Source organism: Nannobrachium achirus (genome assembly GCF_963921795.1).
Source record: "Nannobrachium achirus genome assembly, chromosome: 11".
Classification (NCBI taxonomy): Eukaryota; Metazoa; Chordata; class Actinopteri; order Myctophiformes; family Myctophidae; genus Nannobrachium; species Nannobrachium achirus.
Window position 1 is genome coordinate 50,961,846 of NC_137820.1, and position 12,500 is coordinate 50,974,345.

Here is a 12,500-nt window from a genome sequence, read left to right on the forward strand (position 1 = left end):
GCAGGGCTTTACTTTGCGAAGAAACGTACACATTTTAAACTTGGAGATACAAGGTTTCTTCCTGACAGTGACGATATTTACACCCCCGTATTATGTTGGTGTGCCCATGGATTCTTGGGGCATGAAAAGTGTGCCCATGCAGAAAAAAGGTTGAGAAACACTGTTGTACAGCATGTTCTAAAAGCTGACAAAAGTTTTTGTCTAAATGTTATTAGGGATGTGACGATAAGCGATATTATCATTTATCGTGATATAAAACACTCACGATAATAGTATCGTGGAGTTTTAATTTATCGTGAAATCGCCCTCCGTCATGCACAGGGATCAATTCACCTTTTATTTGCCGAGCTACAAATCTGGTAGCACTTGAACCCTCTATAAGAGTCTTTATTCACTCTTTACCAAATGCTTGCCAAAAAATAGCTGATCTACAAGCTCACAACACAGCGTTGTTAGCTTGTAGGACTGCTATTTCTTTGCTCCAAAAATGTTCCGCCCCAGGATAATGGATGTTGGGGATATTTTGATTATTGCGATAATATCGTAAATCGCGATTTCTTTGGTCACAATAATCGTGATGTGAAATTTTCATATCGTCCCATCCCTAACTGTTATATATTGTTGCAACACCATTGCAGTTTGTACCATCTACCACTCGGACCAGTCGGATAAAATATATCTTTCTCTCTTTCTGCCTGGCTTTGTCTCTCTTTACATGATCTCCTCCTCTCTCCTTGTAGGCTTTGAGAGTGACATGGTAACTCTGGTGTTGTCTATCGGTCGGTGCCGCTCACTTCGACATCTCGCGTTGGGGAGAAACTTTGCCATGAAATCTAGGTCAGAGACATCTCTCTTTTTCAAACCTACTTTAGCCTTTCTCTCCCCTCACATGAGTCAGTCACTAACTCTGTTCTACACTCCATCTGGTCTGGATTGGAGAACCACCATTCACGAACATGGCTTCATACTGTAGTTCCCATCCGAGTAGTAAATATCACATCACTATATATTTCTAATTACTAGCCAGGAAGAAATTACAGTATCTGAAAGTGGATTTCCTGTACAGTATGTAGCCATTAATATGTAACAAGTAACACGTGGAAAAGAAGATTACATGATATACAAATATGGAACACAGTGGTTCAAAAATACAAAAGCAGTTGGCAGTACTGTGAAATGGTAATTTATCCAGTTTTAACAGTTTTGCAAATGTATAACCAATTTATAATCCAATGGATTTGTAACTTGTTACATGTGTACGCCCTGTCAGAGTTAATAACATGTACAGTCACATACCTATAGTGTCCTAATGCCTATTCTATAACCTCCCCATTCTACACACCTAAAATGTATCCATTATCATTATATTAAACTTTATATATATATTTTTTTAAATTAAGAAAATAAATCCCCTGCCTATGTATCCTACTTTTCTAAATGCATTGTTCACTGCTATCCTGTTTGTGTCCCAGAGCTTTGACGGACGTTCTTCAGCGCATCGCTCAACTCATCCAGGATGAGGAGTGCGTGAGTGACAATTCATCTGATCTATACATGCAATTACTGAGCAGGGATTTAAATAACTATCTTCTATCTCATCTGTCTATACACATTCAGCACATTTGTAAAACATCCAATGAACGCTTTATCTAAATTAAATGTGTCTACTCTTGGCTGGATGTGCATAGCAGTTCACCATAGATTTTTTCAAATATTTGTCAGGCTTCACTGTCAATTTATTTGTCAGACTTCACTGTCAATTTATGCTTCCACTACTGTACATACTGTACCAAAATACAACAGGTACACACACACACACACACACACACACACACACACACACACACACACACACACACACACACACACACACACACACACACACTCATATTGCATTAGCTGCAACTGTGCTGCTTACGTATACCATGGCCAGTATACCAGTATACCATGGCCCTTTAGATGGCTTTTAACCTTTAGATGGAAGGAAACGATTGATAGGACTAAATACATTGAATAAAATAGAGGTGCAGAGAACCTTGAGAAATGTTATTGTCATAATAAAAATAATTCTGTATTGAAATGGATTAATCATATCAATGGATCATGGTGAAATTAAAGATTTAATTATGCCTTAAATTGTTAAATAATTAAATCAATAATTTCTACATTCCTCTCTCTGTGTCCAGCCTCTAGAGTCTCTCTCAGTGTGTGACTCCAAGCTGAAAACAGGGACCACCACACTGATCAGCTTGTTGGGCAGCAATGCCACGCTGGCTAAGGTTGACATCAGTGGAAACGCTATAGGGGACACCGGGGCCAAGATGCTGGCTAAAGCACTGTTAACCAACACTAAACTAAGGTATACATATATAGCGTTACATCCATCATATATTTAGATGGCTGCCTACTTGATTAGAAATCCAAAAGGGATCGCAGGCACTTATCGCGCTCTACTTTAGTTGACCGTAAAAGCTCCCTGAGCCGTTCCATTTCATGTTTGCGTTTTACTATATCCAAAGTAGTTATGAAGGTATTCTGATATCTTACATACAGTACAACCAAAAGGTCATCTCCCTGTTCGTTAAGGCCCTTAGTTCTGAACTCGATAAGATCTGAACATGGCTCAATGACAACAAACTATCAATACACCTGGGTAAAACTGAATCCTTCCTCTTTGGGTCTCTCTCTCTCTAGGACTCTGGTATGGGACAGAAACAATGTGACTGCAAGGGGTTACCAGGATGTGGCTGATGCCTTGGAGAGGTTTGCGCACGCACACACACGTGCACGCATGCACACGCACACACATGTTGCACGCTACTAAAGCCATGCCACACCCTGACTACGGGTATAGTTATTGGTCACACAACTATTATAAACAGTATAAATAAATAATAATATCATACGTGTGTGTGTGTGTGTGCGTGCGTGCGCGTGTGTGCGTGCATGCGTGCGTCTGTAGGAATTTCACCCTGCAGCAGATGTCCCTCCCACTTTTTGATGCCACTCAGAGTTATCGTAACAACCCTGACAAGACAGAAGAGGCCTTACAGAAGGTGTGTTTGTGTGTGTGCGTGCACGTGCAAATGTAGCCTTTCACCATCTAGTGATGAATGTCAGTATACTCAGTATAGTCGGTGAGGAGTAAATTTTGCATTTGCATGCTGTGTGTGTGTGCGTGCTCAGATTCAGCGATGTCTGCACAGAAACAACCAGAGACTGACGGGAGAAGAGTTCCCGCAGGGACTCGGAGCACAACATGCTGAGAAGGTAGGTGTCTGTCTGTCTGTCTGTCTGTCTGTCTGTCCGTCCGTCTTGGACAGTTAAAATTAAGTTTAGCCAACCCCTTCACAGACTACTGTGGGCGAGGCTAGAAAGTGACATGATTAATGTGTCCCTTACAATTCATGTTAAAACTGTAGGTCAGTATAACTGAGAAGAACACTATATTTTCAACACTGGTACAGTGACACAGTTTCTTGCACTTATGCACTTTATTTCTGTCCCCGTCATTCTATGTCTGTCGGTCTGTCTGTCTGTCTCCCACTCAGTTGGTCCAGGGTCTTTGTCGGCGGTTGGAGAACAGCCTTCAACCTCTGACCCCGTGCAACCTCCAGGAGGTCCAGGCAGACCTCCTGTCTGCAGAGGAAGTGCTTCACAACACCAGGAAGTTTCTCAGGGTACAGTCAGTCACATCATCATCATATCCTAAAACAGTGGTTCTCAACCTGCGGGTCTGGACCCCCAGGGGGGGCCCCAAATTATTTTAAGGGGTCCCCAGATGATTAACTGAATGTGCAACATTGTTTTCCCACTCAACAGTAAACACACCAACATAAAGTTCAAGTGTATAGAGGGTATCTGAACATTTCTAAAGTGACAATTCTAGGACTTTTTAATACCTCTAAAATGACAAACTAAACATTGTCCAAATTGTCAAATATTAGAGGTAGAAATGGTGAAAATAGACGATCTACATGCTCACAACGCCTCGCGTTGTGAGGCGTTGTGAGCATGTAGATCTGCTATTTTCACAATAGAACCGTGTTATACAAAATGTAATGCCTCAACTCTTAGTGCTCGTCAGGGTGGGGGGGTCCCAGGTTAAAATGTGATTATTTTGGGGGTCGCGGCCTGTAAAGGTTGAGAACCACTGTCCTAAAAGGCTGCCTCAGACACATGACAAACGTAGGCATATGTTTCAGTATTTGTATAATCTTCAACTTCATGAGTCGTGATATTGCATTACTTATTACTTTCCCCCATTATTCACTTATATGTATTATTTCCCCTTTATATAAATGGGTGCTGTAGAAGTTCTGTGAGATTCACTGTGAAATTGGTTTCACATCCTAATTGTTTATTGAAAAAGTAATTACAAATAATTTCACACACAAAAAGGCTGCCTTAGACACAGTAGAAACTTTGGTGGATGTTTTAGCATTTGTATAATGCTCCCCTTCACGCATCACCAATCATGGTTGCATTACTTTTTTTTTTTTTTTTTTTTTTTTTTTTTTTTTTTCTATCTTGCTCTCCTACAGTGTGGACGTGTCGCTGCTTGCTCCCGCTTATGCTCGCTTATGCTTACATTCTTCTGCTGATACTGATGTTTTCTTTTTTCTTTGAGAAACTACAAATGGATCTTGGATACTTATAAAACTCCGGGATTGCTTTTTTGCTGTACTGCAATATACTATTTTTTGCCACTTGGTGACTGGATACGTAGCATCTAGCTAACTAGCAAGATGGCCGGCCCTACCATTTCAACAGGGGTTTATCAGAAACTGCTTCAGAGGATTGCAGTGCTTGAAACGGAAATATTCCAATTAAAACAAACCCGAAGACTGGATAAACCACTCGCCTGGAATTCCCTTGGTGCAAAGCCAAAGATGAAAGAACGGACGACGGGCAGGACACCCTCCCAAAGCCCTCTTATCACCGACGAATGGCCGGCATTACCCCGGCACAGCGCTGCTTCCACCCCCCTTCATAAATGGGCAACTGCCAAGGGGAAAAACACTGCTAAAAAGTCAAACGCAGTCCAATCTCCACACACACCGAGTGTGCAGCTGGCAAACAGATTCATGCCACTGGCCGAGGATGACAGGGGTAGCATCTCCCCAAGCTGGCTAACAGAGCAGCTGCTAGAAGCCCCCCGAAGTCCCCCTGTTGACAGAAAGAACGTCCCACCCAGCAGGGTAAGAACCACCTCAGTGACTGATCCTGACATTTTGATTGTGGGCGATGCTGCTTTAAAAGGTGTCAAAAGCATAAGAAAGAAGAAGGCAAAAGTTATGTGTTTTCCCAAAGACACAGTCTCTGACATGAAAGACAGAATTCTGGATCTTGTCAACAAACACCAAACGGTGAAAACCCTGATTCTACATACTGGCACATGTGACACAGAAGAAAAACAGTCAGAAATCTTAAAGGAGAATTTCAGGGCTCTATTCAACACATTGAGCTTCCTGAACAGTGACATAGAGCTATGGATCAGCGGTCCCCTACCGCCTATGAGAGGCACAGACGAGAATTTCAGCAGACTGTTCTCTCTGAGCAAATGGCTTTTAGCTGCATGCACCGACAAAAATGTGCATTTTATTGACAACTTCAGTTTTTTCTTCGACAGAAGACACCTATTTGCTGATGAACGGCAACTAAATAAGCTAGGAGCAAAGCTATTTTTGCAGAATGTTTTCCATGCTCTGGCCTTGGCCAGAACACAACAATCCAAAACAACAGATTGTGATGAACAACTCTTATCTGCAACCCACGAAGAATCCATAACAAGAGATAGTGTTATGGTTACTGAACTGCCCCCCTCGGCCGAGGGGGGAACGGCCTTGGTGAACGGAGGAGCTACCGTTGTCCCTGCCCTCCCTGACGAGGAACTGATTATGGTGAACGGAGGAGCTTCCGTTGTCCCTGCCCTCCCTGACGAGCATGACAGTATGGTTACTGAACTGCCCCCCTCGGCCGAGGGGGGAACGGCCTTGGTGAACGGAGGAGCTACCGTTGTCCCTGCCCTCCCTGACGAGGAACTGATTATGGTGAACGGAGGAGCTACCGTTGTCCCTGCCCTCCCTGACGAGGAAGTAAGCAATTTACCCCGAGTGAGAGGACATTATGCTCTCATAATGTCCGCAGTGAGGGTGTTATCGGACGAGGCGCAGCCGAGTCCGATAACACACTCACTCAGGACATTATGAGAGCATAATGTCCGACCCCGAGTGGTAAATAGCTTTTCTACCACTTTTTCCCGTATACATGAAAGAAAACACATAGTTGTAACTTGCAAGGATCTTAAGTTACAATCATTATTGCCTATAAAACTTCCGCGAGACAGCAGATAGTTCCACCAACAACATCTTCTACTCACCAACAGATGGCGCCAACTCCATACTAATCCATGCGTCTAGCTTACAGCTAAGCTAACGTCAGTTAAAAGCACCGTTCCGGCCGTAAATAGAGGCTGTTCGCTTCCAGAAAGGCATAGGTTCAGAGAAAAGGGGCTTTAAAGTTGGCGGATTGCATTGGATCCAAATAAATCGGCAACGATAGTACGCACGTTAGTAAACATAGGACCGCTGCGACCTTCATTTGTTGGTTGGGGGACTACCTCCTGAAGTCCCCGGATGTACACTGAGGCGCATTGATCTCGGACACACAACTTTGCGGCAGTTGTCCTCTCATAACCTCCGGAATTTAGCCAATCAGAATCCAGTATTTGAACACGTGACTCGAAAAAGTGGTAGAACTGAATATGGACAACATCTCCGCTGAAGAGTGGAGTAGACGAATGAATGCAGAGTTGGAGTCACTCAGGGAAATGTTCGAAGAGGACAGTAATGAAGAAGAGTTTTGTGGATTCCCTGCTTCAGCCGTGGCTGGCCCGAACAGTGAGCAAAGTGAACTGGCAACTGACAACGGAGAGTTGACAGAGGAAGAGGAGGGGGCGGGTACAACCGCCCCATCACCCCAATCCTCCTCTTTCTCCCTATCTCCAATGCCTCTTCTAGAATTCACGAATGGAATGAATGAACTCATTAACACTGCGTTAAAAATGACCCCGGCCAGACACACGGTCAATGGCCCGGCGGCACAACCACCACAGGACAAACGCCCGGCACCACAACCACCATCCCTGAAAACGCCTGAAATTGCCCCGGCCGTGCCCCAGAAATCTGTGGCCTGGGTGTTTTCGCCCCCACCCATCCCTCCACGACCACAACGACAGAAGACCCAGGCCTCCCAGCTGGACAATACGTTTAGCCGTTGATGTCAGCTGGGTCCATTATACCCAGCAACTAACGTATCTGGACCCGATGCTCCTTCAAGCGCTTTTGTTAAGCAGGCTCACAACATTTCTACTGTAATTTCAAATAGAGAGTCCAGGATAAGCAGTGGCTCTGCTAATTTAGCTAACTTAACTTACATTCCCTGTAGGGGCTATAGTACAGTAAAATGTCATAAAATAAACCTGGCACTTTTTAACATCAGGTCACTTTTAAACAAGTCCTCCTCTGTAAATGATATAATCTGTGAAGAGAAATTAGATATAATCTTTTTAACAGAGACATGGCTGGGCAACGATGGAGCTTTTGCACTTGGCGTCGCCTGCCCACCAAACTATCACTTTATTCAATCAGTGCGCGAAGGAAAAAGAGGCGGAGGCTTGGCATACATTTTCTCTGACATTTTTAAATTCAAGTGCCTGTCCTTTGGAAGTTTTTCATCCTTTGAATATCAAGCTAACTTATTTGAGAGTCAATCCTCTGTTCTAATGATTACGATATATCGCCCACCAAAATGTAGCAAAGCCTTATTTCTTACAGAAATATCTGAACTTCTATCTATCTGTTCCACGGACTATGAGAGAACCCTTATTGCTGGTGATACTAACTTGCATGTGGACACTGTTACTGATCTTACAGCTATGAGTTTCTTACAGTTACTGCATTCCCTTGATTTTGATCAGCATGTTACCGGGCCAACCCACAATCAAGGCCACACCCTTGATCTTGTGATCTCTAAAGGGCTAAATATTTCTATGGACAGGATTATCGCTAAGCCTGATTTATCAGACCACTATTTACTGTGTTTTAATATGACTGTCTCTGATCTAGAAAAAAACAATAGAGAATATACTATAAAAAAGAGATTTTTCGGTTCCTCGGCAGCAGAAGAGTTTGCCAGCCTTCTTGCATGTGCACCCCGCCTTCCTGATATTCCCTCAGTAAATGATATGGTTCAACGTTTTAATCTTAAATTGGAGTCAGCTCTGGATATAGTGGCTCCTATGAAAACTAAAAAGAAATATAATTCCAAAGTAACACCCTGGATAAACGATCATATACGTTCACTCAAAAAACAATGCCGCAGAGCAGAGCGAGCTTGGAGAAAAAATAAATTAACTATCCACCTACAGATATTTAAGGCGTCAACAGCCACCTATAATAAAACCATGCGTCTGGCTAGGCAGGCCTATTTTTCCGGAATTATTAATGAGAATAAGAACAATGCTAGGGTCTTATTCTCTACCATTGAACGCCTTTTAAACCCCCCCCAGTCCTACAAGCAGTCACTCCCTGCCTCTAAAGCAAAGTGTAATGAGTTTGCATCCTTCTTTGACAACAAAATTGTTAACATATTATGAATAATACTGTCACAAATGCAAATGCGGTTAATGGTGCCATGTGTAAAAGCATCGATAAATCTAGGGGGAGCCTAGTATCATTTTGTGCAATTGATGAAGAGGAACTTCGTAAAACCATATCGCAAATGACATCGTCTTCTTGCTCGCTGGATGCAATACCCACGCCGTTTCTTAAAGAGGTTGTAGACTGTGTTATTGAAGATATCCTAAAAATAGTAAACAGCTCTATACAATCAGGTGTCTTTCCAGACTCACTGAAAACGGCTGTAGTTAAACCCTTACTCAAAAAACCCAACCTTGACCCGTCCGTGCTGGATAATTATCGACCCATCTCTAATTTGCCTTTTCTGGGCAAGGTCCTAGAAAAAATTATCTTTCATCAATTGGATGTGTTTCTGCAGAACAATAAGGTGCACAACAAATTCCAATCCGGCTTCAGGAAAGGACACAGCACAGAAACTGCACTTTTAAAAGTTATTAATGATCTTAGGGTGGCTGCTGATAACAAAGATGTGTCCGTTCTCCTACTGCTGGACCAATCGGCGGCTTTTGACACAATTGACCATACAATTCTAATACAACGTCTCGAACACTGGGTAGGACTGTCAGGTACAGCTCTGTCCTGGTTTTGCTCTTATCTGACAGGCAGAAGCTACTCTGTTAATCTAGCTGACTTCGAGTCAAACAAACACAACATCTGCTCTGGTATTCCACAGGGCTCGATTCTTGGTCCTTTATTATTCTCCCTCTATATACTGCCGCTGGGAGAACTTATTTCCGCTCACGGTGTGAATTTCCATTTCTATGCTGATGACACCCAGTTGTACCTTTCGGTGGCTACGGACGACCCCTGTGCTCTAGACCCATTGCTGACGTGCGTGTCCAGCATAAAATGCTGGATGAGTGAGAACTTTCTCAAGCTAAATGAGGACAAGACAGAAGTTCTCATAATAGGTTCTACTGCCCAGAGAGAATCAATAATAAATAGACTTGGTAACCTGGCTAAAGAAAATAACACCTCTGTTAAGAACCTGGGGGTGATCATTGATGCTGAATTAAATTTTAATACACACATTAATCATGTCACGAAGATTGCCTTCTTTCACCTTAGAAATATTGCGCGAATTAGAGCCTATCTGTCGCTGAACGATGCAAAAACGCTGATCCACGCTTTTGTTTTCTCTCGGCTTGATTACTGCAACGCACTTCTCTCTGGTCTGCCAAAGAAAACAACTGACAGATTACAACTTGTTCAAAATGCAGCAGCCAGAGTTTTAACAAAAACTAAGATAAGAGAACATATTACTCCAGTTTTAGCGTCGCTACACTGGCTCCCGGTTGTTTTTAGGATTGATTTTAAAATTCTTTTACTTGTTTATAAAGCTCTAAATGGTCTGGCACCTTCGTACCTCTATAACTGCCTGCATAGATATGTTCCAACCCGCCCACTCAGGTCCTCTAGTGCAGACCTACTTGAGGTGCCAACAATGACATATAAAAAATATGGTGAAGCAGCTTTCTGCTTCTATGGACCGACAGCTTGGAATAAACTACCACTACACCTAAGACAGGCAGCCTCGGTGGATAGCTTTAAAGCACAGCTCAAGACCTATTTCTTTACTCTTGCTTTTAGCTAAATTTTTTAATCCCTGTGCTGCTATTGACGTCCGCACGGCTCTGAAATTGTTCTTCAATGTTCTATGCCTTTATTTTTTCTTGCTTTATTGTAATCATTTTACTTATCTCTTTTTTATGTATTTTTTATTTCTAATTTACTTTTTCTCTGTTAAGCACGTGTGCTTCATTTTATGCTCTGTAAAGCACTTTGAGCTGCATTTCATGTCATGAAAGGTGCTATACAAATAAAGTTTTATTATTATTATTATTATTATTACTTTCTTCTTTAAAACAATGTTTACGTCTCCCAGTGTTACAATCAATTGCAACACACAATCAAACACCAATAATGAAATGCTAATTGCCTTGAACAAACACCAAAAGAAATATCAAACGTTTTTATTTATAAAAATAGAAAAGCGTATTTTGTATTGAGCAGCATATTGATTTATATTTTGGTGGATTTCTTCAGCTACTTCCTTCCCTGTATGAACTGGGCAGAAAGCCCTCTGGTGGTGATGTGCTGCACTGCATCCTGACTGACACTTCTACTACACTAAGTAATGAAATAACTGGAGACATACAGGTACAAACACACAAGTAGGCCCACACATCTTGCTACAAGGCAAGTAAACATTTTAAACTTAATTTAAAATGATGTGAACAATGCAGATGCAACATACAAGTATAAACATGTAGGCATATTCTTACCGTAGTATTGAATACAGTATGGTTTGTGCTCCTCTGCATATTGTGTATGTTATGCATTTGTACATTAATGTATGTGTGTTCATGTGTGCATGTGCATGCGTGCGTGCGTTTCCTCTTGACCACAATGTTAACATTTAGATAGCAGGCTATATAGACATATGCAAGGTTCATAGTTTACCTGATATCCAGTGGACAGATTATTATTTTGATAGTAATTGTTTAGACTGATTCTAGGTTCTTGGTTTATTTGTGATCCTAGTTTACTGAGGCACTACACCCTGTGTGTGTGTGTGTGTGTGTGTGTGTGTGTGTGTGTGTGTGTGTGTGTGTGTGTGTGTGTGTGTGTGTGTGCGTGTGCGTGTGCGTGTGCGTGTGTGTGTGTGCGTGTGCGCCAGGAACTGGCCCAAGCCCTTCTGACCTGCATAGAGGGTGTGTGTCCTCGAGTTGTCCATCGGGCCAATGTGTGTGAGCGTCTGGCAGAGTGTGTATCCAAGAAGACCAGGCAGTTGAACACGTTTCTGACGGAGACTCTAGTAGAACAGACTGGACACATCCTCAGCAACAAACTGTGGTAACACTTTAGGCTTCTCATATAAGTAGCCAATAGAGGGTACTGTATGTCCATGCATAAAGTGAATGGCAAATCGAGTGGCAAATCGAATGGCAAAGTGAGTGGCAAAGTGAGTTCAACGCTGTTTAGTGCAATCAGATTGGACCTTTCTTTAGATGTATGGGCTGTCAAGGCCAGAAAGTAGTTTTTGCCACTCAGTAGGTGTTCCCTTATAACTTATGGGTATGATGTGATGTCACGCGCATACCCTCTATCTTCAGGGGTCTTCAACAGGGGGTCCGCGACCCCTAGGGGGTCCGCGGAGGTACTGCAGGGGGTCCACGAAATTATTGCAAAAAAAAAAAAAAAAAAAAAGATTTCAAAAAATGTTTTTTTATTTTTTTATTTTTTTTATTTTTTTTCACATTTATGTTAAACAAATAAATCATGATTCTATCCATTTTGAATAGCTTGAATACATGATTACTATGCAATTGACAGATTGTTGATATTATTGACATTGGTTCTCAGTTAATAAGTAGTATGTTTAGAAATGGTAGTGGTACGGCCCACCCTGCTCGCTGTAACTTGTACATGTTTAAAATAAAAAATATGTCGTAGCCCCGACCCCCCACCCTACGAGGTGGTAGGGGGTCCCTGCTCCATCTACCCATCAGTTTGGGGGTCCCCGGCCTGAAAACGTTGAAGACCCCTGCGAGTCTATATCGTTGCTGACCTGCAGAAACCTTTTATTGCCATTTTCTAACTTTCTGTGTTTTTTTTCATAAATTAACACCCTACTTGATTATACAACAGCGTCACACAAAAGTTGTGCATTTTGAGCTTGTGCATAGATCTGCTACTTTTGAATTTGAAATATATTAAACTGCATGAATTTGTTAGACAGTAGACACCAAACATGTTGGTTATGTGTTACAGTGAAATCAGACAGTCGTTGAGTGC

At 42.2% G+C, this 12,500-nt stretch overlaps 1 protein-coding gene across 1 annotated transcript in view; it reads left to right on the forward strand.

Moving 5' to 3' along the window:
• carmil2 (capping protein regulator and myosin 1 linker 2) overlaps positions 1 to 12,500 on the forward strand; it is a gene marked incomplete at its 5' end in the record, with an annotated part of 61,083 nt that overhangs the window by 11,100 nt on the left and 37,483 nt on the right. The window contains 9 exons of the mRNA XM_080737151.1: positions 741 to 837; positions 1,473 to 1,527; positions 2,187 to 2,359; positions 2,695 to 2,763; positions 2,963 to 3,056; positions 3,187 to 3,270; positions 3,552 to 3,680; positions 11,383 to 11,558; positions 12,477 to 12,500. The exon at positions 12,477 to 12,500 is cut by the window's right edge and continues 64 nt beyond it. Of these exons, the coding sequence (XP_080593277.1) occupies positions 741 to 837; positions 1,473 to 1,527; positions 2,187 to 2,359; positions 2,695 to 2,763; positions 2,963 to 3,056; positions 3,187 to 3,270; positions 3,552 to 3,680; positions 11,383 to 11,558; positions 12,477 to 12,500 (901 nt within the window). The remainder of the gene's footprint in view (positions 1 to 740; positions 838 to 1,472; positions 1,528 to 2,186; positions 2,360 to 2,694; positions 2,764 to 2,962; positions 3,057 to 3,186; positions 3,271 to 3,551; positions 3,681 to 11,382; positions 11,559 to 12,476) is intronic.